The sequence below is a fragment of the Bombyx mori genome, chromosome 28 (genome assembly GCF_030269925.1).
Source record: "Bombyx mori chromosome 28, ASM3026992v2".
In the NCBI taxonomy this organism is placed as follows: Eukaryota; Metazoa; Arthropoda; class Insecta; order Lepidoptera; family Bombycidae; genus Bombyx; species Bombyx mori.
In genome coordinates, this window is record NC_085134.1 from 8,585,928 (window position 1) to 8,613,134 (window position 27,207).

At 34.7% G+C, this 27,207-nt stretch overlaps 1 protein-coding gene across 2 annotated transcripts; it reads right to left on the reverse strand.

The window, feature by feature from the left end:
• Positions 1-84: 84 nt before the first annotated feature.
• On the reverse strand, positions 85-27,191 carry LOC101745859 (uncharacterized). 2 transcript variants are annotated; one of them, XM_004924320.5, is made up of 10 exons: positions 26,814-27,191; positions 23,486-23,571; positions 21,828-22,888; positions 21,103-21,211; positions 19,568-19,790; positions 19,104-19,315; positions 17,987-18,099; positions 17,325-17,440; positions 16,710-16,829; positions 85-16,142 (listed from the first exon to the last, which is right to left on the reverse strand). In XM_004924320.5, the coding sequence occupies exons 1-10, from the start codon at positions 26,877-26,879 to the stop codon at positions 15,930-15,932; spliced, it is 2,319 nt and encodes a 772-aa protein (XP_004924377.1). In that variant the 5' UTR covers positions 26,880-27,191; the 3' UTR covers positions 85-15,929. The 2 variants fall into 2 exon arrangements, with proteins under 2 accessions (XP_004924377.1, XP_062532799.1); XM_062676815.1 differs by lacking the exon at positions 26,814-27,191 and adding an exon at positions 26,616-26,792 and having other exon boundaries at positions 23,486-23,621.
• Positions 27,192-27,207: the final 16 nt, after the last annotated feature.

Below are 27,207 nucleotides of genomic sequence, written 5' to 3' on the forward strand. Positions count from 1 at the left end.
TAATAAAAAGTAAAGGATTCCCTGCTCCAGCGCACAAGGCAATACGTACATTTATTTAGGGAGGAACAAAAATGAAACGAATCATTTTATTTTTAATTCATTATATATTTTTTGTCAGAAGGTAATTAATACAGTGCCAAAAACGTTAACAAAAGAAACCATTAGTACCGAAACAATTAACCGAAACTAGCATCAACTACTCGATAACATTACTAACACCGGTTACAACATTAAAAACGCTTTCCACTTACTCACAAGACAGTTGGCGACACACTAACATTCTCGTACAAGAATAAGGCGAACGTGCGATCGTATTGTACAAAATTTATCTAACTACCGTCAAATGTTCAAAACATTGCCCTGTAACGTCGTAGGCCAGCATCCGTTGCCGCTCACAAACAACGACCTTATTCCTGTATCAAGACGACGGTTTTATTAAACTAGAAACAGCAATGGCTTATTCGATAATAAATTTTTTCACTAATTCTCGCGTGACGGTGGACACGTGCAAAAACGAACGATTGTAATATCACATTAAAATTTTGTTACGTAAAATTGTAAACAGTGTTCTTAGTGAGAGTTTTTTAACGTTCTCGATAGCGTAAAAGTTAACTTAACTTTGGATGGGGTCGGAACGTTTTGTCTACGTTTGCCGCTAGGGGCGCTGTTCCAACTGCATACAAACAGTTAACTTTTACGCTATCGAGAACGTTAAAAACTCGCACTAAGCACGTTGTTCGACTCCGCAAACATATATGTTTGAGAACGTTAAACATTGCTTGCTCCCGATATAATCAAATCAGGACATGAACGCAATCTTTCCATACATTTACAATTATTGTGTTGTTTTGTCATAGTTGTAAGGAACGTTGTTATACAAATTCAGCACTATATGTCTTGTTTTGTCGTGCGCACATAACCTATGTTGCAAGCCAGATTTTGTTTCTTTTTTTTTTTGTGTGTTTTTATGTATCTTTAGCTTGTGATGTGTATTGTGAGCCTAATAAAATAAATAAATAAATAAAATACAGAATTCTAACGAAAACTATCCGACACGCACGCAATTAAAGATTATTTTGATTTTAAATACGTGGAAATGGTGGATCGTAGTTCATCATATCACGTCGGAAGTCGGAATATGACTGCGAAGGTTTATTTTGATTTCTTTCGATTGATTTTGCACGAACTCATCGTCACTTTGTTTACCCCTCAACAGCATCTAAATGACTCATCTAACTCTGTTGTTGATCGTATAGTTCAGTATTTTCCCATATAAAATTACTAGCCAGTTACGGCCAACCTAACAAACTAATAAAAGGCCTATTTCTATTCCTAGGATTTGTTTAATTGGTTTTGTGGTTTTTTTTACACGAATTTGAATTTTGAAACTAGATGAAACGAAAAAAACGACACTAAAAAGAGACAAAGATATGCATTTACAAGATGTAAAATTACAGTCAATAAAATGCTAAATTTTTTAAATAATATAAATAATATTTTCTTTTGCAAACACCGAATATTAGGCCCCGAACTAGACTGATGTTCACGGGCATCACCTAGACGATCAACAGCAAAGACGAGAAAGCGAGAATATTCATATTAATCAGTCAGAAAATACAGTTGCCAGGCCGACGCGTCGCGAGTGACACATTACATCAACACAATAACAAACAATATTTGTATATATATATGCACTGCATTATCTCAGTTAGAAACATTTTTGAAGGGAGACCGGGAGAGCTGTTTGGTCAATTTAAAATTTATGTAATTCACTAAAATACGGACGTAAGGAAATTTAATTTGCCATTTCATAATTAAAGCAACGTGTATAGGAACTAGCAGGGCCTAACGACATTAAAAGCTGGCAAATTTTCGATATGCATTTTCACTAACCGTACAGGGAAAGAGTCTTGGATTTTTTATATCAAAATTGTTATTTTATTAAAGCAATCCTTCCTCATTTTCGTAATTATTTCGACGGGTCAAAGGCTACATATAAGCCACATTTTTGTAACAATACAGGAGACCCATTTAAAATTTAAATTTTGGAAAAAAACATATCATAACAAAAAAACTTCTTTAGCAATTTGAATGTGGTAAACATACAACAACACATAAATACCAATAAATAATACCAAATAAAATGGACCTTTCATTACAAAGACGAATGTCGCTTATTAACCGAAATGTCACTTCTATATTAATAGTAATATAATAATTAATTAAATAACCTTTCCCAGTTCGATTTGTATTAAATTAATATTCCGCCTACCCGCTCTCCCATATTTTTTTAAAATTTTCATTATAAAACCCTACAATACGTACCGTCAGCGAGTGAAGTGAGCTACACTTATCAAATTTACATTTATTCCTTGGTCCAATGCGAAATCTATATTGGCATCTTATCAAAATAGTACTAATAAATTACTTTTTAAGCATCGTACTTACTGTACTTCTCTCGCTCATACGTACAGCGTGCGAGCGAGACATCAACACGTGTCGTTTCATTTATAAGTAGAACTTTAATAATGAAGTATAGTAGATTGGGGGGAATCCAGACGCTTTCGAATTCAAACACAAATTTTCAGAGGGTTTTTTTAATACCAATAAAGTTGAGATTAAAATGGTTTCGGAGGATTAAATTGAAAAATATACACAAAAACCAGAAAAAACCGGGTTGACCTGATTTACCTTGGCTTTGGGGTGAATCGGGTCACGCATGGGAATAATAGAGTTTTTCGATAGGGCTGGCACTGTTTAGTTGTTAGGTAGGTTACCTTTAGGCAATTAACTTTTCAATGAACTTTTAATCAGTTACAAAACTCTGATGACTTAAATTAAACTATTTAATATTCTTAAACACTAAATAAAAGTCATTGCCTATTCAAGAAAATTAAATCTCACAAAAGCATTGTGACAACCCTGATTCGTCTCTATTCTACCTCTAGTCCTTATTCCCTCCAATCTACGGTACACTATCGATATAGCACTCGGCGTTACGCGAGATAAAAAAAAAAACACAACAATGGCTTTTCCCATCAACTCGAATATTATAACATGTTTTATTTAATAAGCTCATCAAATTCGATATCGGATCCCGGCGACGACGCATGCGCCGTGGGAACGTCTCCAACTGAACATTACACAAGTCAAAGTGCAGACGATTTTCGTCCTTAACGACGGCGCTTAGCACGTTTTGTAAGATCGTTTTCCCTTGCAGCGAAACATTGACTTGTCGATAAAATTAAAATCAGCTATTGCCATTACAAACTACGAATGTTAAAACAAATTTACACGTACGGCCAGATCTGAAGACATTTTTAAAATGAAACGAAATTAGCCATAGAACTATTATTACATGTTTGTTTTTTTTTAAATAATAATATATTTATATATTTTAAATTATATTAAAACTTTTCACTATAAACACAGTGGTGGCGAATAAAAATAAAGCATGCTTAAAACAAAAAACCATCATAATAATCAACAATAAACGAATAAGTCGTACAAAACAAGAACATAATTGAATTCTCAATTCGTTAGAACGTGTTTATGTACGGAACTGTATTTTGTACTGTTTGCATAAAAAATCATTTATATTTCGATTAGTAGTCAAAATTGCGAATGATGAAGTACATAGTATCCATTATATTTATATAAATATATATCGAGGGGTATTTGGTTTGAACGACATTTATCTTTGTAATTGAATATGCAATTTCGAAAAGGGCACATCTCTGAAAATGTAAAGTGTTTAGGAAATGAAATAAAACTGATTATTTTCTAAAGCAGTGTAAAATTTAAAATATTTACTTTTGAGATATATTTTAGGGTTAATTAGCAATTGAAAATTACTGGAATTATTATAAAATGGGTGTAGGTAAGCCTCAAAACTACATGTATATGAAAAGACGTATTTGACAAATTATGCGACATGTACCCTTTTCGAAATTGCATATTCAATTAAAGGTCCGTTTTATTTGGTATCAGCATCAACAGTTCGATGTTTTTAACTGAACTTCAATTATGTTTACTCCATTCGAATAGTATAAGAAGTTTTTGTCATGATATGCTTTTCCAAATTTTAAGCTTTAAATAGCTCTCATGTAAAGTTGTAAAAACTTCGCTTAAACCAATTAATTAGCCTTTCACTAGTTGAATATAGTGTGTGTGTGCTTTATTGAAGAACATTCGCCTTCTGCCATGACTGAGTTTGTGTCAGAGCTTCTAAAACGTTCTATTGCTCTCTCTCTCTCTTTCTCTCTTTCGCTCTCTCTAAATCACGTAAAGATAATTTCGTGATCAAGACAAATCTAGTCAGAATTCGCGTTTAATTAACACATTTTACTCATCCAACTTATTGTAAATTTGTTTCAATGAGAGAAGCGAGAAGAAGAAGAGAGAATTAATAATTGTTTTTTTTTAATGTTTGATAAAACTTCAGTAGTTTAAAGAAAATACTGTCAGAGTTATTGAATGTGACGACCTATTGGAAATAAATGTTTTTGTACACACATTCGCAGTTTTGAATACCTTCTCTTTTGAAACTCTCAAAAAAACAATTAAGTCTATAAAAAAAATTATTTCAATTTATATGAAATCATATTTATAATTTTGTAACATTGTTGTTCTGTGCGCAGTACATAAAATTTCACAGTGGTCATTAAGAACATTGGCAATGTTAAAATTATATGTTTTAAAAAAGAAATGCTTCTAACAAATCATCATTATTTGTTTGTAAATACAAAATTAAAATTACAAAATTATCATTGAAAAATAAAGACTCTTTCAATAATACCTTACATTTAATTTAAGCAAATATGACTAAACTTAGTACCTCCTCTTTATTTGACTTCGTCTAAAAATACATACATTAACAAATTTATTGGAAAACGTGTCTGAATATATTATTATTAATATAATATCAATAATTTGAAGTTCATTAAAAGTGTAAAATAGTTTTTTTTCATTTACTTTTAAATGTATAAAAAACGAGGAATTATTAACTATTATATAGCTACTTTAGATTTGGTTAAAATTCGTTAATTTCTGTACGGTTCGTAATGTTAACTAGATTAATTAAATATTACTTAGTGAGCTTCGACAAGACTTCACATATTCAGTTGAGTTTAATTCAGAGGAGCTCAGTGGATTCTTGTGGAGACATTTATTATTTAAATTTTTATTTTTCTTTTGAGTTCCAGAGTTGCTTTCATAAAAAAAAAAAAACACTGCCTATAAGCAAACTGGGCGTTTGTCTGTACGACATGTTTGTAAATTACACATCTAGAGTCAAAGAGTCAAGCATAAAAAAATGTTTATAATTATTTTTTTGTAAAATGTATTTTAATTACTGTACCAGTAAAAACATTGATGCATCTTTTTTACTGTATTTTTTATATATAACAAATGTCAAGAATAAAGAAAGGATATATATTATTATTAGCAGTATTTACCTTCTGAAATACCTATATTTAAATTCATTTTAAACACTAAAAATCATAAAAAAATCCATATTCTTATTATAATAAAAATAGAGGTGTTCAATACCAATTAAAGGTATTGGTTTTTATATTAAAAAATTGCAAAAATGTTATCGCATCCATTTCTTTCAAAGAGGCCACATGACCTAGGATTTTTTAATTATACAGTATTAAATTGTATGATCATTGTTTTAAAATATTTCACATTTTAGTGTTTCTAACATTTCAAATTTCACCGAAAGATAAACGGGAGATTAATCTTCTTTAAATTGAATTTTTGTTAATCAATAGTATAGAATCGATGTTTACAGACGAAGTAGTTCAGTACAACTTTTACCAATCTGATTTGATGGTGAACATATTCAAACATTATTCTATGGTACAGAATTAAAATTTTGTGTAAATATTATAATATAATACACATAGTCTATGTGTTTGCAGATGAAACCTTATTATATTTATTTTCTTATTTTTATCTGCAGAACTTTACTTTTTTACTTTAATAAATTCTTATGAGTTGGTCTCTAGTTATCATCAACCGAATGTGTTTTTTTTCATTTCCATATACAATTTTTTAGACTTAACATACAGCGTTAAAATTTTAATCAAACATTAAAATCATTAACAGTCATGGCATTTTAGAATCAATGTTTTTACTTATACGGTAGATAATTCATAAGAAAGGTGTAGTTGAATATTTGTATCCAAACAGTATTAAAACTTGAATTAAAATGATTTTTACCACTAGATTTTATTATTATAGCACGTTGTTGGATACCGGAGGCTACTCTTGTGTATATAGAATATGCTTGTCAGCTGACACACAAGCTTGCGATTTAAGTGCAAACAGCTTATGTACTGAACTACGTACATATAATAAGAATGTTATGAGACACATACATTGTTAACAAGCTCTCGACTGTGAACACTCATGAGCACATTCCATAGCATATATCACTCGGAAAAAACAGCTAAAAACATAGTGATACAGGGCCAATGTTATACACAGACACACAAATGTTGACCTATACCATAGTTGGCATTAATATTCTAAGTTAATTCATCAACTTTAATTATTAGTTTCTTGTGCAGGTACGAGATACAAAATACAAATTAAATATACGTTTCCAAAGATTTTTATATAAATACTGAAGACAATATTCGTTTTCAAATAGAATTAAGAGGAACTGGCTGAACTCAAATCCGTGTAGCTTCATAATGCGTATACAAAATCCGACATCGGCGGGTCGGTCCTCGCTCTCAGATATAAAATAAAAACAACACACTATCCGTGTATTATCGTATTGGACAGAACTATTACTTAACGACGCGTAGCAAAAATATTAGTATATCCTATGCGTTCTAAAACTATGGCTTCGACGATTTTGTTTCCTTACATGTATTTAAAAAAAAAAAAAAAACGCCCCCCAAGGCTTTTTAGCTATAAAACCTAATTCTAATAGAGTTAAAGAAACAAAACATGGTAGCGCAGCGGCTCATCTATATCACAATGTACCTAAAAAGGACTAAAAACACCGTTATTGTCACACATGCGACTACAAATACTACGGAACTAATATTAAATAGAAAACATACGTATCTACAATAGAGCCATACCCTTTTTGACGAAAACAATATTAATAGACCGATTTTATTAAAAAGATTAAGAGTATTCGTTTGTGCGTGCGCATTTGTGGCGAAAAGAGCGTCGGCCCGCCAACGCGCGACCCGAGCGCGCCTAGCGGACGCCACGCGAACTACATCACACGCTTCCAAAATGGCGTCGGACATGTACACTAACAGTAGGCCTGTTAACGATCAACATCCGAACGACGACGAAAGGACACCTAGATTTAACCCTAAAAAAATAATTATCGTTTTGTTCTGAAAGAGAATTCTTAAAGTCATCGTCAACTTTAACAATAATAACATTCACCATATTAAACTCGTTAAGCTTCAGAACCTTTTCTTCAACAACTAAATTGACCGAATCACGAGGACTCCGTGAACTAGACTAAACAACTAGCGTTTATATTTAAAAAAAACCTCAACGAACACTAAAATTTCGAAACTACAGAGACAATTGCCGCGACAATAAACATCTAAGCAGCGTGTTTTCTAACAATTCCGTTCCTAACAACCCTATACGACGGTTACCATATAAATATACACGAGTAATATTATTATCAAATTCGATAAAGCTCTAACATTGATCCACATTCGCAGAGCGAGTCTCGCGGTACCCTCCGATAACGCTGGAGCTCATGGAGGAACATTCCCACTAAACTAAAAGACTCAAACTCCTTCGGAGACATGCGTTTGACGGACACAACAACTATTCACGAAAAGCTACTCATAAGAACCAGTCTTGCTAATAAAAATTATATATATATACCCATCGAATACATCTAGCTTGGTTATACTAGCGGTGCATTATTTTGTACATTCAGGATTTTTGGAGCGAATACAAATGAAAGTTTCAAACACTCCGCGCCCCTAACAGAGAGGAGGCTTCAAGAAAAAATACTCTTATTAACAATCTGAATTATCTAAACACTGACTAACATATTTTAAATATATAATATTTAATTAAAAAATAACTAACACTTTTACGTAGGTAGTTACTCGACGAGTTTTAATCTAAATCACTAATATCTAGCGGTCGTTACGATTTAGCACGACGAATGACTTCGGTACCGTCGGCAAAACAAAACGAATATTAATTTAAACACGTTTCACAAGCGTTCGAAGCCGCTTCTGATCGTTGAAGTACCAAGTCGAGGGAGTACTGCCTACATCCGACAAGGGTGTAGATCTAAATCTAAACTCTGTCTAGCACCTTACAGAATGTATACTTCACGAGAGGGACATCGAGTGACACGTTGACAGGACGAAATATCTGACGTCTGCTACGTCACCGCTGAACTCACAAGCCACGGGTTGTGCATATTTGATAAAATATATCGAGGGATGAAAGGTTTGTGCTACATTTTTGCAACTTTACAGGAGAGCTACGTAAAGATGAAAATTTAGAAAAAAATATCATAACAAAAAAAAACTTCTTCAGCTATTTCGATAGAGTAAACTTAATTGAAGTTCAATTAAAAATATCGAATTATTGTTATTTATGCCAAATAAAATGGCCCTTTAATTATAGAGATAAATGTCGCGTATTAAGCGAAGTGTCATTTAAACCAAATACCCTTTCACCCCTCTATATATTAAATGTACCCGTTGAATATTATTCGCAAGAATGTAGATGAAATAGGTAATAAATTACTATTGAAAAAAAGTAATATTAGAATGTGTAAGGGTTGCAAAGTACATTTTTATTTATTTTTAAAATGAGTAAAAATAACATTAGTGTGAAAGTTTTTATTTATTTTATTTATGTATTTTTGGTGGGCTTATTCAAGTTTTTGAATGGTTTTGTTTCAGGAAATAAAATTTCAAAAGAATGTTCTTAAAGACTTTAAGAGTTTAAGTTTAATCGTGATTAGAAGATTTGAAATGTTTACGAAGTGATTTTTTTTTCTTTATACAGTTTGCTAGAAAATAATTATTTTATGGAAATTAATTAAAATCGGTGAATCAGTTAACCGCCCATTATGGATAGTTACCCGGAACCGATGCTCGCTAATCCCCTTTTTAAGCAACGTTTAATATTTCATTTAATTCGCGTAGTACAAACACAAGTCCGTGTCTTGTGAACCCAGCTTTAGAACACTCATATAACCGATAAGCATTCACTAAACAATTACACTTAGAACTTAAGTACTGAATAAGATTTGGTATTATTTTTTTTTCATTTTTTTTATATATATTTTTTTTTTCGAAAAATCCTTTGACGTACCTAAAACGACTAATAATAATTAAAAAGGACAACATTTTATAATTTAATATTTAGGTTATATATCACACGATAATTCTTAAGAGATATGCTGTTATAAGCGTTGGTCACATAGAAATTCAGAAACAACTTTATTTAAATATAATAAATGTACACACACATATATATATTTCTTTTTATCATATACTTTTTAACTTATTTTATTGAAAAAGCATAGCACTGATATTTTTGGGTTATAAATGCGACGATAGGGGAAGCTTATAAAATACTATGCGGAAATTCCGATATGGACGGAAGGAACAATGTTTTGAGCTAAAAAAAAACATTTTCAACGGCTACCCTTGTGAGTGCAGTATTCACTGAAACATTGACTTCGTTTAAAGCCTTGGAAGTCTGGAGCTTTGATTTAAAAAAGTTTCATTTACAGATAAAAAAGAAGAATTTAGAAAAGTGCAATTTTTTGTTGTATAACGTAAAATAAAATTCTCGCTTTTTAAATTTTACTGTTGAGAATTCTTTAAATGTCCGTAATGCTGAGGAGTCAGTAAATGTGAGCGCTTCATGTCAGCTATTGCAAACAGTAAAACAAATATTTAAAAAATAGCGATATGTCCCTAATGTTGCTTGTTTTTCATTTTCATAATTCCTTTTAATATTTTATATTATCATAGAACATTGCAGTTATCTAACCAAACCGCATTTTTTTTAAAACAATTAATATATTTTTTATGGTTGTTTTTTTGTCAACTGTACCACGATTCCGGATATATTTTTAATATATTCAGAGCAAGCTCGCAGCTAGTCAAAGTTCGTCAACATTCGGAAGAAGTTCATGCAGATTTTTATCTTAGAAACTTTAATTATTGATTAAAATCGTTAATTATTTTCATATTATAAAATGTCTCAATGTTTTTTTTTTGCTTCAACGACAATGCTTCAGTAAATACGACCGAGTTCCGATACGTAGGTTCATCGTGGCACTTTTAAGACTTACATCTGCATTAAACCTAATAAATAATTTTTATCCTAACATGAAACAAACAATAATTCATAGCCACAAAATAATTAATTTATTAAAATTTCATTTTCGTCTCATAAAAAAATAAGCTGTAAATAAATTCATCTGTCAAATATGAAACTAAATAAATAGATATTTCATTATCGTCGGCCACAATGCAGAATTGAATGTGCTTCCGAAATATTAGAAATTTTAAAAACATATTTAATAACAGATCTCTCGTGTAAAACTACCCGAGAAGTAATTTTAACAAATACTATCAATTTTGTATTATTATTTTATACCTTTAAACGAGCAATTCTGGTATGTACATATATATAATCTGAATCTCGGAAACGGCTTCAACGATTTTCATAAAATTTAGTATACAGGGGATTTCGGGGGCGATAAATCGATCTAGCTACGATTTATTTTCAGAAAATGTTGTTTTTTTCGTGTTTTCAATAATCAACTTTATGACTTTTCCCGACATCTATTGGCGAATAATAATACTATTTTTCTTAATTGAGAGCAACTAACTGCTTTAAAGACACAACAAGATGGCGTTGTAAAAAAAATACCGAGTAAAGCTCGGTTATCATCTAGTTATTCTTCTTTAAATTTTCATACAGTTTGTTGAGTTGCTGTATCAGTCCCGTTATGTATATAAATATAGTATATAGTATTCATATTAAATATTTTGTTTGTACCTTGTACGGGATTATATATACATACATTCGATATAACCGTTTAAATTAGCTATAATCTCTATCGATCATCGCCCTGATCTTCTTCATTCGAATAAATTTATTTAAGATACGTTGCTGAGAAAAAATCTGCCAACATAAGCCTTTAAGTCTACATCATAGTAGGTATTATATACGTACACATTCAATTAATGTAATGAAATTTTCAAGGTCAAAACCGGACATATGAAAAACAATAATTTTTAAAATACTTTCAAACTCCTATTTCAACATTGCAGCCGATAATTTAATTTAATAAAAGCTCAGGCACTTTTTATTTCTAAAACAAAACAATAGTTTCATAACTACGGTGCAATCTTAAAAGTACCGTTTTTTTCGTCTTTCTTTGTTGTATAAAAAAGCGGAGAATATATTAATAATAGGTATTGCAAGAACATTGATATGAGGTAAATAGTTTCGTTCGTATGGCAACATTTGGAAAAGAAAAATAACGAAACAGTACATACATACGAGGTTTATCAAATGATTTCGTTTAACTAACTATAAAAAAAATAATTATTTTGCTATCCGTTTGTTGCACAATATTTGTATAAAAACGAATTAAATATTTACTTTAGTTATCCACCGATTTAAATCTAGCGCGAATTGTACTAAATGTTTTAGAAATTAATTAACGCGGTACGGAACCTCGACCAGGGGTTGGCGACGCGAACATAATGTAACATATGATTAGTGGTCGGAGTACAAATATCACAATAAATATGAAGTTCCGGTATTTTGGAGGCATATCCATATTATCCTCTACGTTTGACGTCAACGACCTTAAATCAATCTACCTACTCCGACCTCTGCTTATGATTGAAAACATGAGTGGATGAAGGGGATATGATACAATTTGTTAATTTTAAGAACACGGGCATCAAACTTTTATTACTTGTACTTTTTCTTCGTACATAGCTCCTTTATCACATGCAATTTTTAAAAATAGCCTATAAACCCGGAGTTTTAAGGTCTAATATGATATATAGGCACATAGGATACACATAGAATTTACAGCCATCTGCGTAACCTCACAATTTGTTAAATATGTAAATAGTATTCTAGGTCAAGATTTAAGAGTTTATGTAGCAAATTAATTATTATTATTATTTTAGGCACCTTAATACAATGTAAAAATTAAAAAATCTTAACAATGGTACTTAACCCCTTCATCCACTCAATTATTAGATTGTATATAAACGGGCAATCCGGCGCAATGTAGCAACGTTGTGAAGTCTTACGGTTAGCTGCTCATTTATTTTGGCCACAAGTGACGTCATGCAGATGGCATTTTTTAGCTGTTATGGAATTCGTGCAAACGAAAAGATTCCAATTTACAATTGAATGATCTTGTCAGATTTATATTACATTCTCACCGCGCGCGACTCGCTAAATATTATTCCGGAAATGCCTACATTTTACACGGACGCAAGCTATGAGGTCATTTCTGTTTTTGTTTTTCAAACCCAACCCCACATGACTTCAGAGTTACACTCGACGAAAGATATTCGATTTTCAACGTTTTTTATAAATTTTATATTATAATATGGATCTTTTCGTATACAGCAAAACATATATTTATCTATATTGTGCATGCACGAAAAAGGCACTGTATATTAACGAAAATCGTTAAATAAATAAATAAAACTGCGAAATAGTTCGTGTGAAATTCATTAAACATATTAATTATACTGTTTCGAAAACGAATTAAATTCATTTAGGGTTGTAAAACCTTTATCGATATTAATTATCGATACGAGTTCATTGCTTTATAGAAAACGAAGAAAAAAAAAGCGAAAAAGAAAAAAATATAATCAAACAAATAAAAACAAAAGGTTATTATCACTTAACTACTAAATGTACGCGCGTGGAAGATCGCCTATTCATATATTTGGTTCGCGAATTCCGTCGGCTGACGTTTTGTGCAGAGTTCAGACAACGAAACTGATTCTAAAGCTTTTTTTATCGAAAGCTCTCCCGAAAGCACAACGAGATTGCTCGTCTCGTTGAAATACAAAATGGCCACTAACGACTCGCTCTTGTCTTTTTGAACAATCCGAGGACCCAACGATAAATATGTGGATAAAAAAATTCGAAGTTCGCGTTATCCTCTATGACCCTACGAAACGGTTCATACGTACTCACGCGAACACAACAATTGTACTAATAACAGATTAGATATATCGACGCTTGTAAGGCAAACGTGACTAAGCGACAATGCCAGTGAACTTTACAGTAGACTAATTTAAAGTTGAAATTCCTGAAAACAATTCTATTTTAACGAATCTAGCTGTAGGATTGAAATGATTTTAATAGACTTAGAGATATATATTTTTTGCGCATCAAATATGGTTATTGCCTATCATCACTACATAGTATAAAACAAAGTCGCTTTCTCTGTCCCTATGTATGCTTAAGTCTTTAAAATACGCAACGGATTTTGATGCGGTTTTTTTTAATAGATAGAGTGATTGAAGGGGAAGGTTTATATGTATAATAACATCCATTAAATAGCGGAGAAATCAATAATAAATTACAGTTAATAAGCGAAGCGAGGGCGGGTCGCTAGTTTATATATAAAGCATTTATTGTCGCTAAGTCACGTTTGCCTTTCAAGCGTCGATATGTATATATCTATAAGTTTATAACAAAACTTAGGCCATTGTCCTATCGACAACTGGGCGAAGTCGCGCACACCTGTCACTTAAGGCTCGTCCCCAAGTAATCAATTCCTTACCCGCTTTGCTAAGCTTTCATAAAACGCCTCTAAAAATGTATTCATTTTGCGCGCCACGCCGTGCGGACTGTGGACTCTTCCAACTTGTAGCCTAGACTTTTACAAATTCATCGAAATTATAACTTAAAAACGATCACACATCTATAATAAAAATAATAAACGTTATATCTTCAATATAAAACTACCGTCCGAATTGAGAACTTATTTTATTTGAAATCGGTTAACTAGTCCCAACTATTATTATGTAGCCTATCATTAGTAGAAAGTTGCTTAGTACAAAATGCAGATTTTGAGAAAAACCATTCAACGGTTTTCTGAAGGGAAAAAAAATATCGATAAAAAAATATTTAGATGTGTGACGTCATTATGTTTAACCACTAAAATTGTTTTCAAGTATAATTCAGTAGAAACTCACGCTACCTCCTGGCGCGGTCCCCGGGCGCAGTCCCACAGACAACGGCGGTACAAAAACTGAATACATCGAAAAAAAAAAACAAAAAAAAAACACCCTTAAAATCCTAAGTTAAGTTCGTCATACACTTGAGTTGCACGAAATTCATTATATTAAAAAAATAGTGTCGACCATTCCAATCATTAAATAATTTAATATTCACGTATCGAGAGCACGCCGCGGAGCTTTCACAGCTTTCTCGGAGACCGTCGACTTCAGCTTTCGGTGTGAGCTTATGCGTATCGGGTCGGCATTTTAATTTACATATTTGACTAGATCAATGTTTCGAATCAAAAAAACATCTAAGCGATATAGATACGATTTTAAATATACGAGTCTTCGTTTGGGCCTGTCTATAGATGCAGTAAAGCAAGTCCACGATGTTTCGGATGTGAAATACATTATTTTAAAAATATATAAAAAAAATTACGAGTAAAGTCACAGGACACGCCTAGTTTCCTAATAAAATACACTCTTTAATTATACTATATATAATAAAATTCGTAATATTATAATTTGTGCATCAGTTTTGAACGCAGAATCATTGGTGCGGGATACAAATTCGTTGAGGTCATATTTGCACAACGTAGAATAACAATGATGAAGCTCACACCGAAAACAATATTTGGCAAGTCACATTCAGACGACCGGCCATTACGATAATCCAAACAAAAGCACGTATTGTAATTAAAAAAAAAAAAAAAAACAAAAAAAAAAACACCGTGACACAAACAGCCTAATTAACCTACAATTAATATATTAATATTTCTCAAGTACAAATATATTATGGTCTCTTGTATGTCCCGCCTTAGTCTTTACGAATACACCTCTCGCTCACCTGAGAATCCATTATCATTATTGTACACAAGTTTTACATAAATAGCTGCGAACTTCGCATAATAAACTATGCCCGAAGCGAGATTCAAGACTTTTATAATACTTTAATTAATCTATCGAGGAACATTAAACAATTAATATTGTTTCAATAAAAGCGTACAATCGTTTTTTAATTGTGTGTACTTTAAATGCATTAATAATAATAAAAATTTTTTTAGAAATTGCTTAGCGGAGTTTCCTGTTTTTTTTTTCACATTTCTTTCATTCATTCTTTTTCTTCTCAATAAATATAATATCTTGATATGACATCGAAGATTGCAACAATCCCTCAAACGTTAAAAACATTAGGCTTACATATAAAGGCGATATACAACCATTATGCGTATTATTCAAAATAAAAGTGCGTCTCCTATACAATTCAATTTTGAAATTGTCATAGTTTTTGAGCAGAATAACATTAAACACCTATACAGCGGGTAGAAGATAATTTTTTTTTTAATAACGATATGCGATTCAATACAACGAATGTTAATTAAAAAAAAAAACAATTTTAAGTAAATTGTATTTTGTTTAAAAACGGAAATGGAATTTTAAAAAACGATCGCCGATACGTCATACTAGAGACGTCGGTTATCGTTTTAATTAATCGATACGGACGCGTGCTATCGATAATCGAGTGTTCGTTGTAAGGTTTATCGGACGCATTCGTATCGAGATGCAGCGGTTTCGGAAATCGATTTTATATTATCGATTAATTAGTTTGTAAGGTTTATCGTACGCATTCGTATCGAGAGGCAGCGGTTTCGAAAATCGATTTTATATTATCGATTAATTAATGGGTCCGGTGGCCAGGTAGTGGTACGGGTGTCTGTTCGGCACGAACCTCGCGTCGTACCTCTGGCTCTTGGCGTAGAGGTCGCCGCGGTTGACCTTGCGGTACTGGGCGCGGCGGCTCTTGTCTTGCTTGTCGGCTGGTTTGTTCGGAACTTTGGTCGCGTCCGGCTTAGGTTCCGGCTTTGGTTCGACGGCGGACGGGGTTCCCTGAGAAATTAGAGAACAAGCTACTTTAGATATTGAATACATCTGAATTGTATATTTTTACAGACACAGCTTAAAGCTAATGTTTTATTTAATACTCGGTATATAATCTAAAAACTTTTCAATTTTAGTGTAGACATGTAGAAAGTCACGTGTTTGGCATTGTATTGTATTATTGAAAGGACAGTTGCATTAACGAATCCTTCACGATACAGATTGTTAAAATAATTAAGACGAGTGGATAGGAAAATAAAGAGAATACTGCTTAGCTAAAATATAGTCTCATCTTGTCGAGGAGGCAGTCTGACGATTGTAGTATAAGAGACTATACTTGAGACTATACTATTGTAACTATACTTGAGACCTTAGAACTTATATCTCAAGGTGGGTGGCGCAATTACGTTGTAGATGTAAATGGGCTCCAGTAACCACTTAACACCAGGTGGGCTGTGAGCTCGTCCACCCATCTAAGCAATAAAAAAAATTAGCGAATGCGAAAACTTAATGAATTATGAAATTTAAAATAGTAGGGTCTTCAACGAAAACACAGCAATTATATTGAATGCACACCTCTTTGACTTCAGTGGACTGCTTCGGAGCTGCCTGGGTGGAGACACTCGGAGGGTTTGAGAGGTCCGGTGCTTGTTTGGATGGCGACGCTTGTTGGGAGGCGGGTTGAGATGCTTCACTCTGTAATAATAAGTCATTATTGTACAACAAAATGAACCTTCATGAGTAAACTTAACGCTGCATTATTTATCTTAATATTATATAAATCACGTATCACGTTGTTTGTCCGCGATGTACTCCTAAACTACTTAACCGATTTTAAATTAAATTTGCTCACCGTGTGCAGTTTGATCCAATTTAAAAGATAGGATGGTTTATATTAACGGTCGCAATATTTATTAATTAACAATAAAATAATTTCTTATGTTGATTTTTGTTATTAATTGTAAGTCTAAAACAGATGGCGCCTTAAATCAGTTTTACAGACAATTGTAATACTGTCTGACATAAGTATCTCATAAATGGCGCAGTGTTAAAAATACCAACGTTTCACTTAAGCTACAGTTTGATGGCATAAACACCACATGTTGCTGAGGCTAAAGTATAAGTGAAATTTATGAGTTTCATTCAAGAAGTTTCATTAAAAAAAAAAAAACATGTATGTGTCGGACTCACCCGCGCGTGGTGTGGCGCCAGCGCCACGGTGAGCGTGAGGTCGCACCACATGGCGCAGCGGGCCCGCCGCGCGCATGCGCACAGCTGCTTCACCGCCTCCGCCAGCTGCAGGATCGCTGCAACCAACACACACGCGGCTCATCACCTGGAACTTTACTAGGTCAGTAAGTATTGTAACGCCGGTAATAGTAACGCCATCGATCGCCGAATAGCCGAACGAACATCGAAGGATTCAGAATGTTCGAGAATTACAATGCTATCTGGGAATGAGTTGCTCGCTCCGGGCATTTCAATATTGCAATAATTGTTACGTTATAATACACATTGTAAATAAATATTAAAAAAAATCTAATCTCCTTGCATCATATTCCTCATTGTTGAGGGTCGTGACCACCCTTTTGTATCACCTTCGTACACACGATCTTTCTCCATCTATTCTTGTCTCTGGCGGTGTGGAGGGCGTTGTGAAACGTTTAAATCAAGAACGATGCGGATCTGGTCGGACCAACGTATTGGGCTGCGCTCCCGAGGACTTTTCGCATCTACCTTACCATAGTCACGATGAGCTTCTTGAGATTTCTACCATCCTTCCGTGCAAGGCTATCAGCATAGGTAGCGGGGTGTGCGCGGGGGCGGGGGTGTTGGGGGGCGGGGCTACTCACGGTCGGGGCGCGCGCGCTGCGGCTGGGCGAGCTCGCGGCGGCGCGCGGCCTGCACGCCTCCCACGGCGCTGCGCCACGCCACCATGGCGCTCTCCACCTCTCCGTGCGGCGCGCTGACACACAACACACACATTACTCGTCTCCTTATGCAGCTGCACTATGATACGTCAATGTATATTTGTGAGACAAAACTTTTTTTTTTATTGTCCTTGTACGCAGACGAGCATACGGCCCACCTGATGGTGAGTGGTTATCGTCGCCCATGCACTTCAGCAATGCCAGAGGCAGAGCCAAGCCGCTGCCTACCGCTTTGTACTCTCCACAAGCCTCGTTTGAAGAAGGACATGTCATAGCGCTCGGGAAGCACCGTGGAGGGGAGCTCATTCCATAGCCGGATGGTACGTGGCAAGAAAGACCTCTGGAAACGCACTGTGGATGACCGCAGTGGCTCCAGGTAGTATGGATGAACTTTACTCCGGTGGCGGGCGGTGCGATGGTAAAAACGAGATGAAAGTATCATCTCGAACAATTCTTCAGAGCACTCCCCATGGAATATACGATACAACTGATACTGTGAGGATAAAAATTGGCCAGATCAGTATGCTTAGTGCGCGTTTTTAACGTTCTCGATAGCGTTAAAGTCAGCTCATATTTGTATGGAATGGAATTGTTTGCGTACGTTTGCCGCTAGGGGCGCTGTTCCAACTGCATACAAAATTGGCTTAACTTTTACGATATCGAAAACGTTAAGAAACTCGAACTAAGCATACAGAACTTACATTTGTCAACCTAAGGAGATGCTGGATGTCAGTCTATGCTGTTGTATTTGCGGGATGACTAGAGACAGGGCGTACTGTGTGCCCCGCACTGATTAGTAATTTATTTTAAATAATTTAAATAATTTTAACGCTAGGCAGCGGCTTGGCTCTGCTCCTGGCATTGCTGAAGTCCATGGGCGACGTTAACCACTTACCATCAGGTGGCTGTATGCTCGTTTGCCTACAAGGGTAATAAAAAAAAAAGATCACAAAAATAAATCTATAAAAATCCATCACTTAAAATTTACTTCCAAAGTAAGCTTTGTTTTAAGTTTTCCTAAATAGCTCTCGAAACCTACATCTCAGCTAAATTCTTGATATCGTCTCTCCAAGTGGAGGGATCGAAGGTGGCCGGGTCGCAGCCGGTCTCCTTCTCCTTCTGCTTCTCACTGACCACGTTCTCTTGTCCCCTCTTCAACACCGTTATCTTTGTGTCGTCCGGTTTGTTCTTCTTGTGATTCGCACAAACGCTCGCTCTTAACGTTTCCATCTTGCCCATAAGCGTCAGCACCTGTAATTCGCCATTCGACTTAACTGATCAGCGTTGTTATGAAGTATACATTACGTGAGCACAAGGGTCTCCGGTCATCGTCCTCGTCGAACCCGTCGCTTGGGACGAAGGGCTCGTCGACCGAGAACGTCTAATGTGTTCTATCTCATTCTCTCGCCGGCTGAGTCCCATACATTTATGTGTTTGTGTCTCTATGGACTTATTTTTTCGTTTCATCGATCGTTTCAAGGGTCGACACATGAAGTCGCGTACCTTGGTGTGCTCCCGGAGCATGTCGACGGTGAGCCTGTCGACCCTGGTGGGGCAGGGCGGCAGGCGCGGCACGGGGATGGAGTTGGAGGAGGAGACGGCGCGGCCGGGGTAGGCGAGCGCCAGGCGGGCCTCCGTGCGCTTCCGCTCGCGCTCCAGCTGGCGCCACTGCTCGTAGCACGCCTCCAGCCGCGCGTGCAGCAGCGACGACGACGACGCGCCGCCCCTGCAACCACAACACTCAGCCAACTCAGATTCACATTTATTAGGGCGTGGACACATGTCTACGGCGCGGCGCCGTGTACTGTGCACCGCACCGGCACATGGCAGTAACCACCGTTTCCAATACAGTTTCTGTCTTAACATGGATCGCGAGACGTATTACTCTGCTCTTGTTGCTAATAAGACGAATGAAAAAAAACAGAATCAAAGAAAATATTGGGTGAATCCATACCTTTCTATAATGAACCATGACTGAGGTCATTTTAAGAGGAAATATGAAGCGCGATGCATGTTAAGACAGAAACTGTATTGGAAACGGTGGTTACTGCCATGTGCCGGTGCGGTGCACAGTACACGGCGCCGCTCCGTAACACGGTAGCAGGCGCCGCACTTTAGACATGTGTCCACGCCGTTACTTATAGGTTAAAGTCGTCGTGGCCTAAAGGATAAGACGTCCGGTGCATTCGTGTGTAGCGATGCAACGGGATTCGAATCCCGCAGGCGGGTACCAATTTTTCTGATGAAATACGTACTTAGCAACTGTTCGCGATTGACTTCCACGGTGAAGGAAGTCGTGTAACAAACAAATGGTGCGTGTACTTATGTACGCGTGTAAGAAGTTATTTTTATTAAATTTAAAAATACTTTATTTTTATTAAATTTATTTCTTTTTTTTTAAATATTAAATAATTAATAATAAATATTGAACGTTAATAATTTAATAATATTTAGTATGAATTATATTAAATAATAATTTTGTCATTTATATTACTAAAAAATTAATGCTAATAACACTTTATTTTTACGAGTGTACATGCGCGAAAGTTCACCTGGGGCTATATTCAGACTCGCCAAGTTACGTCGGTCGTATTGTAATGAGCGATTTAGTGGGCAACTTCATTCTGTTAATTTTGTGTCACGGTGCGCGCGCATCGTAAAATTTCACTCTCATCAATTTTTCATAACGTGCCTAAAGAAGTATAACTTCAAAAATCAAACCCGCAAAATTATAATTTGCGTAATTACTGGTGGTAGGACCTCTTGTGAGTCCGCACGGGTAGGTCGCACCACCCTGTCTTTTTCTACCGTGAGGCAGTAATGAGTATCATTTTGAAGGGCGGGGCAGACGTTGTAACTATACTTGAGATCTTCTTAACTTAACTTATATCTCAAGGTGAGTGGCAGCATTTACATTGTAGATGTCTATGGGATTCAGTAACTACTAAACCAAATAGTATGTGAGCTTATCCACTCATTTAAGCGATAAAAAGTTATGACACATTTTAAAATAACTTAAAATACAGTGGGCAAATTACCTCATATTTCTCATTGCGTAGAACGGTGCCAAAAGCGGTAAATCCAACATTGGTGATGGCAACACTGGAGGCGGGACGGATGGACTCGCGCCTAACAGGGCTCCGAGACCTGGAATTTAATTAACATTTTATTTAAATTATAATAATCTTTAACAAAAAAAAAAATGTGACTAGGGATCGCGTAACACATAATATGTAAGACTTCACAGCCTCCAGAAGTTAGTCTTATTTCTTCTATTTATTTTCCATTGGGACCGCCGACTAATTCCCACTCGCTCAAGTTTAAGGACCATGATTCCGGTTAGAAATCCGTAAAACAAATTAAGCTATAAAACGGCTCCATTCCTGAATGGTAAAAGTATTGTGAGTTGGAACAGGTAAGTCACTACCTGCCTATTTCTGCCGCAAAGAAATAACGCGTTCCAATTTGAAGAGTGAGAATTCTTGGATACATTGAGTTTGCCATGTCTATGGACTTTGGTAACTTTGTCTATAGACTCACTCACACCCTCTTTGTGAAAGAGCATTATCTTGTCTGCCTTACCTCAGAGTAACAAGTCAAAATTATATAATATATTTAAGTAAAAAATCTTTCAATATTTATAACAAGATAGAACTGTTGAAAATAGAGGCGAATAGATTTTTCAATACTGAAAAACTGAGGGTAAAAAGGATTGCTATTGTCTGAACTTGCCACGAATTGACTTGTAAACCGGATTACTTACCGATATTGTAAGGTGCGTTGTCGTGCAGAAACGAGACGTCCACATTGAGCTGGTTGGGCGGAGGCCGGGTCCGCATCAGGAGGCTCATCTGCCGCGCTAGCTCCTGGTTCTGCCGCACGACCGACGCTTGCTGCATGTTATTCTCCCTCCCTATATTCTCAAAACTGTTTCTCTGTTCGTTTATTACGCCATTACTCGGGAATGCGTTCATGTCGCGCCTCTGCATGAAGTCATTCTGGTTGAAGACGTTAGTGTTGTAGTTGACACCGGTTGGCGTCTGGTTCGTGTAGTCGAAGCCCTGGGTCAGTGGGCTTCGGTCACTCATCGGCATTACGTCATAGAAATTGTCGCCAAAACTCTTATTCGGCGGCGGCTGTTGGTAGCCCCTATAGAACATTTTATCGTCCGCCGGCTTATTGAACTGCTCATGCTGATATGGACCGTTTAAATCCATTGGCATCTTGAAATCCATGTTATTAACTGCGCTTTCTTCTCTATTTCGGTCCAAGGATATGTTCAATTGGTTCAGATACTGCAATATTTGCGTCGGATCTTGACTCTGGTCTTTATAGTTCGGGTATCTCTGATTGTTATAATCGTAATTTGCGTTCAGGCTCATGTCCAAGTTCAAACTGTTCGGTCGACTGTAATCGTTGACTTGAAACATATTGGTATCGGGCAGGGAGTTTCTTTGGCTGGGCTCGAAGAAGTTATAGAATTTGTCATCGAAAGCGTTAGGGCTTGTGAACTGTGCTCCTCCGATTTCCTGTGCGGCCAGCCTCAGAAGGTTCAGCTGCTCAGGGGTGACCGCATCTGGGCCTGCGTCAGGGACCGGCTCCAGACCGAGTAGATTAACGTCGTTGTCCGCGTAATTGACGAAACCATTGTTACCACCGAAACCGTTCTGAATATTGAAATTGTTGAAGCCGTTTTGTTCGTTCTGATTGAAATACAAATTGTTCTGGTAATACGAAGGCGATGCGTACGACGGGCTCCCCGTTTCGTTCTTCTGATAATTCTGTTGTAAGCTATTTAAACTTTTTTCCGATGATTGTGCAGTGCTGGAAAATTATTGTGGTAACATCTTATGAAACTTTGCGAGGCGAAAAGGGCACGAAAGTTTAAAATTAATAACGCTACATTATGACTCGTTTGTTATTCAAGATTTTCTGGAGCAAAACTCGCATTATTTTAGTTTATGAATTATTTATTATCGCTGAGTTTCGAAGTATAAATAGAAGGTTCCTTACGTCACATTCTCGAGAGTAGCCCAGTATATATTAGTATACTAAAACCAAAGTTGAATAATTTAAAAGACATTAAAATATAAACAAACCAATTTGATTTTCCATTTAAAATACTACTACTTGACCGAACTAAACTGACCTATAAAAATAGTTTTTAGCACTCATATTCGACATTATTGGACCCTACTATTTTCTCCTCTGTTATGGGCACCGGAAACAAATACAAGTCAAGTAAAAAGTTAACCATTGCAGATTACTGACAAACTTCATTCATATAGTATTCATGATAATATTATGTATTAACCGCTAATCACTAGACTAAGTGCTGCCTGTGTTCTTATTTGCATATCAATATTAATAGTCAAAGAACAATTTTGGTGTATCCTACTCATTTAAAATAAAACTATTTACCTGCCGCCTTCTGTGGGTACAGATTCATCAAGGATCTTTGTGATGAGGTCTCGTACAATCGAGTTCTCCTCCATAATGCGTTCTGACTGAAAGTTTATGTCAAATTTACAATTAAAATTGAGATATTGCTTTTTCACTAATTGGGACATGCAAATGGTTGGAATTAAATATTTTAATAGTATGTACATGGATCTGATTATGTGAAGTGTATACATATGTAATGATTATGTAATGTTATGTAGTTAATAATAATAATAATAAGGCAGAAAAGGACAAATTAATAAAATATTTAGACCTGGCCCACGAGACTACCGCCATGTGGCATGTTGATTCAACCATCATTGTTCCAATAGTTGTATCGGTACACGGCTTGATAGCGAAAAGTTTCGATCAACATCTTAAGAAACTTTCGTTATCCAGCTGGGTTAAGGGCCTAATACAGAAAGCAGTTATCCTCGATACTGCACGCATTGTGAGGTTTCTCACTCTGGAGTCCTAACCACTGGTGGCTTGTGTCGTAGACACCGCCATCAGCGGCAATCTATTTTTACAGTGTTTTTTAAAAATTCTGTTTTTAATATCTTTTTTAAAAAATATTATGTAACTAATAAGATTTTAATAAATATAAATAAATAATAATAATTTATAATTGAGGTGATACATATCTGTCATGTACTTATTGTCAATTTGTCTATTTTTTGTATTGATGATCACTTTGTTGGTGCATAAATAAATAAATATTTATTGAATAAAATGTAATATCTCATGATTATCATATTGTCATTCAATTAGCTAGGTATCTTAATATCTTATATGTACCATTTTATCTCTCTTGATTTTGATCAAATTAAATTTGTCTAAAAACGACCTCTTGTGAGTCCGCGCGTGTAGGTACCACCACCCTGCCTATTTCTGCCGTGATGCAGTAATGCGTTTCAGTTTGAATGGCAGGGCAGCCGTTGTAACTATACTCGAGACCTTAGAACTTATATCTCAAGGTGGGTGGCGCATTTACGTTGTAGATGTCTATGGGTTCCAGTAACTAAGCAATAAAAAAAAGGTTAATAATAGGCATTATTAATACTTTGTCAACAAAAAGCTAAGCATGTCCTATCTGGAATTAAGTGGTTACTTAAGCTTATAGGTAAAAGCTTGATATTTCGTCAAAATCTTATTTGTGGTGGTCGACTTAGTAATACAATGTTATGTATTCTTCTGTAATGCAAATGGTGTTCAATGATTCACAGCAAACTCTTGTTGCGAGGAAGAAGACTATAATTCAATAAAGATGGTAAAATAGTTCTTAAGAAAAATGCAGCTATATTTTTCTTAATTGCTTTGTAGACAGTTGTGCATATGTATTATTTGATGGTAAGATTTCTCTGGTAGTGGCAGTATCGATGATTCAAGCTACCAGTGATTTGAACTCTAAGCCTCCTCGCAATATGCACATTCCAAGAATAACTCCTTAACTTAGATAGCTAGTAAAAGCTTCTTAGTGTTGTGGAAGCTTAAATTTATTTAAGGATTTCATGTTGTGAAAATGATATTTAGGATTCTGTATCTAGTTTATCTATGATTGTAATGTATTTATTATATTATTTAATTAATAGAACTTATTTATTTTGAATATCGTCACTGTCAAACAAAAATCTGCTATGTGCAAAAACTCTATTTTCAATTAACGAGTAAAAACATTGTCATACAAAATTTTATATGAAAGTAAATTTTTAAGAACTATATCAAACGAAAGCTATAGACACAATACACATAACAGATTTTTATATACGGTACATAGAGCTGTGAATTATAGGAAAAGGTCAAAATTAAAAATGTCAATAAGTGCACATATATTTTGATTTGACAACGACAATATATTAAATGATTAATGATAATTTTAATGAGTATGTATAACTTTAATCAGTTTGTGCTTGCAATAATACTTTTACTTACTTACTTAGTACTGACTAAGAAATATTATAATATTATTTAAAATTAACATCAAAGGACCTAGGTTTCATAGAAGAAAAACTACTTTATTTGATAAGTTTAAAGTTAAAACTTCAAGTCCTTCAACTTCAATTCGAGTTTGGATAGTGATTTAAATTATTATACAATTTATTAATGATAGAGGGGTAATGATTTTGAAAGGGTAATGAAATAATATAGATATTACTCTGAAATTATACAATTACAAAAAATGATTGCCTCATATATACATACAATATAATTAAAAAATACTTTTGGGTAAAGATCTTTTATATATTTTTTAATGTAATGAGAATGAATAAAGATCTTATATTTTCTTTAATGTAATGAGAATGAATAAACAGTACACTTAAATGAATGTTTACTGTGTAAAATTAGATTTTTAAGAACCATTTAATTTGTTCAGCTAATTTCTATTTTGAGTGGATTTAACTGTTCTTGATTAACTAGATTATTTAATGTTTATAGGAATTATTAGTGGCACGCATCAAACAAGTTTAGTTGAAAATGTTGCTTTGTTGAGAAAAATGCAATCATTCCTTATTGGAATTGGATAAAACAGACTGACAGGCAATTTTTACATTATCAGCCCTTTGAATAAATATAAAGTTAATGTACTGTGAATAAAACAACTTTTTTTTCAAAGAACTTCTGCTCCAATGTTGAATCTGTAGTTAATTACGAACTGTATATATTTTAAGCTTTATAGCTACTTGGCATTCAAATATAAAGTAGAACTTTTTGTGTCAAAGAGAAAAATATGCCTGAACACAAAAACACTTTTGTGCCAATTTTTTTAAAACATTCTAAGGTCATTAGTGGTAGTGTTGATGGAAATATGTAATTATGCATTGCAAGGTCAAAACGAGAAAGCCCAAATAAATACCTGACATATGACATAAATTGTATTATCAAATGCATTATCAGTGTTACTTTTACGAAAACGAACCAACATATTTATTGACCTTTCACATTGATTTCTGAATGCTTACTAACAGATAGACTGCAAATGAATTTAGAATAAAAAACATTTCTAAAAAAAAATATTGTTATTGTGTTCTCTAATGTGCACTACTACATAATTCTAAAAATATTATGTGCATTCTTTGATGTCATCATTCATGTTTAGTTGAAACCTCACAAAATGTTTTTTGAATTCAAATCGGAGAACAATAACTATCATTTTAATTGAAACCGCATAAATTCCGAAAATGTTGGACAAGAGTTGTTTTGACTGAAGAAAATCAAAGAAATCACCCGGATTTTGGGTCAAATTGACAGTTCGACATTTACAACACCCCATACGAAATTACATTTTACAATAACACCTCGCACTCACCTGGTCTGATTCATTTTCGACTGTTTTGTACGCATTCCCTATGTGACACAAATCACTGAAGGCCATTTAAATTATAAATATGATTCTTGCCACGATACATACGAGCTTACATCGATGCTAAGCCATTTTTTTCATTGACCTACATGTGTATAAAATTATACGTGCTTACTGGCAGCAGTGTTGCTGCTTAAACGGCACGGCGCAGATTATTTTTGATACATCGCTTCGAAAACACGATAAATGAAACTAACTAAGAATAAACTTACGTTTTTTTGGTAGTGTAAAGCTATTTTGGCTGAATTATGGTTTTTAATTTCAAAATTGTAAGAAAGTTTAACTCATGCAAGAGTTTTACAAATTTCCCGCGTAATTTGCTGTTTTTTTTTTAAACAGC

Excerpts from the sequence above, each read along its gene's own strand:
- LOC101745859 (XM_004924320.5), bottom strand. The coding sequence starts at position 26,879 with ATGGCCTTCAGTGATTTGTGTCACATAGGGAATGCGTACAAAACAGTC. Across the intron at positions 22,889-23,485 it reads GTACCCACAGAAGGCGGCAG|CACTGCACAATCATCGGAAA; the intron begins GTAAATAGTTTT and ends ATAATTTTCCAG. Across the intron at positions 17,441-17,986 it reads GCAGCGCGCGCGCCCCGACC|CGATCCTGCAGCTGGCGGAG; the intron begins GTGAGTAGCCCC and ends TGTTGGTTGCAG.